The 2197-nt window shown below is 37.6% G+C and overlaps 1 protein-coding gene across 1 annotated transcript in view; it reads right to left on the minus strand.

Moving 5' to 3' along the window:
• LOC105530315 (chromosome unknown open reading frame, human C4orf27) overlaps nt 1-2197 on the minus strand; it is a 40604-nt gene that overhangs the window by 16928 nt on the left and 21479 nt on the right. The window contains exon 5 of the mRNA XM_011967812.1: nt 1374-1524. Coding sequence (XP_011823202.1) covers nt 1374-1524 — 151 coding nt within the window. The remainder of the gene's footprint in view (nt 1-1373; nt 1525-2197) is intronic.

Raw genomic sequence — 2197 nt, forward strand, 5'->3', positions numbered from 1 at the left:
ATATGAATTCAATGAAGAGCTCACAAAAACAATAAAAGAACAACCTTACATATAACAGAAAAGGGTTTGAAAGCATAATCATCAACAGGGGAGGATTAAAAACATGATTGTCTTGTAAGTTCTTTTTTGTCTTTGTTTTTACCAGCTGTTTTGTATAAAAAACAAATACTAAAATGAAACTTTATGGGGGAGGGGTCTAGGACAAAAATATCTAAGAAATTTCAAACTCAATCATATCTTATTTATGGAGAAGAATTAAGAAAATCTCCTCTGAAATAAAGTATAGCTTGTGGTAAAAAAATAAAAAAAGACTGATTAAATAATTTGCTAACAGCTATTATGTGTATGGATGCTCAGACTTCAGTCAAAACAAATTAGGAATACATTAACTAGGTTACAACTACCCTTCCTCTCAGTCACAAAGTGGGAGAAGCTTCCTATGATAACTAGAAAGGTGAAGAGCAATATAAAACCTTTTTTGAAAATGCCATGTTGTAATGGGTTTCATTAAAATGTACGTTTTAAGAAACTTTCAGTCTATAGGACTAAAGAGTGCCTAGAGCTTATCAGAATATCACCCTTGCAGCTGAATCAAGATCAGAGAAGGAACTGAAGTAGGATTTAAAACCTAAGTACACTAAGGTACTACATTACCAGTGCTAGTTTATTAAGGAATAACAAGTTCTCCATTTAGCTTAGAACATTCAGATGAACCAGCAAGGGCAGACAAACGGTGAGAGGCTAGAGGAGACTTGGGAGCCCTCATTCCAGTGACAAATGTTTTTCTTCACCAGAGGCCGTAAGACCAAACTCCTATAGAATTCTCATTTACTCCAAACCAGAAATCTTCCAGCTTGTCATTAACTTACTCTGAAATCTATAGCTGAAAAACCAAAAGAATCCAACACTAAGAAGTATTTGCTCCTTTACAAAATACTCCCCTCACACTACAGGCATTAGGAGAGACGCAAAAGGAAATGATAGGATTAATAAGGAAAAAGAAAGAAGCACTGCTTATATAACACGTTTACTGGAGAAAATGTATGTAAATTTCATTAGGTACAAAGCAGCTTTCACTTAACTTTATGAAGTGATTAACTGATAAACAAGATTAAAAGAGTGGTAAAAGATCAAAAGAGTGGTAAATACTGGCATACCACAGCAGTGTTATCACCAGTTGTGCAATTCAGTGTGCCAACCCAAAGGAGCCATCTGACCCCCATTTCAGTGCCAGCCTCCTAGCACCCCTGAGGGACAGCATCCAGTTCTTAAGACAGGGCTAGGAAGAGAAGGGGAAAGTAGAGATGGGAAGGAATCGAGAGGGGAAAAAAATCCACTATAACAAAACAGAGACCAACAGGCTGAAGTCATACTTTCTTATCTCTCTGTTTCATCTTCATGGTTCTCTGTTCAAGCGAGTACCCCAATTCTCTGGCTGCTTCTGTGAGTTTTTCATCTATGTTTTTCAAGAGATTGATTTTCTTTTTATCTGTTACTTCTTTAAGTTTTTTCGTCAAAAATAATCTGAAAAAGAAGTAAACGTCCTCATTACGTGGCAGGTCACTGCACTAAGTACAAAGACCTTTGGAAGTTTAGCCAAGTTAAAAATGTCAAATTCCATGCAAGAATAAGTCCACAGAATAATTCCCAACACTTCTCTCAAAATCCCTCATAGTTTTTGTCAAATAAGAGAAAAAGCAATATTCATAAAAAACTGCCAGTCACAGAAAGAGCAAATATGATTCAAATTTTTATTAGTACTCTAATGTCTACAATAAAGGTATAAGGGATATTTACAAAGCTGAGATTAGTCAAGTTTTAAATTGTATCACTTGATATTAAGATATGGCATACTACTTTGAAGAAGTCTGACCTAACAGAAAAAAAAGATATCAAAAAAATTTTTCAGGGACCGGGCGTGGTGGCTCATGCCTGTAACCCCAGCACTTCGGGAGGCCAAGGTGGGCGGATCACTCAAGGTCTGGAGTTGGAGACCAGCCTGGCCAACATAGGAAAATGCTGTCTCCACTAAAAATACAAAAATTAGCCAGGCATGGTGGCACACACCTCTATTCACAGCTACTTGGGAGGCTGGGCCAGGAGAACCACCTGAACCTGGGAGGCGGAGGTTGCAGCCAATCCGTCAGCTGAGATCGTGCCACTGCACTTCAGCCTAAGACTGTCTCAAAAAAAAAAA

Source organism: Mandrillus leucophaeus, unplaced genomic scaffold (genome assembly GCF_000951045.1).
Source record: "Mandrillus leucophaeus isolate KB7577 unplaced genomic scaffold, Mleu.le_1.0 Scaffold81, whole genome shotgun sequence".
In the NCBI taxonomy this organism is placed as follows: Eukaryota; Metazoa; Chordata; class Mammalia; order Primates; family Cercopithecidae; genus Mandrillus; species Mandrillus leucophaeus.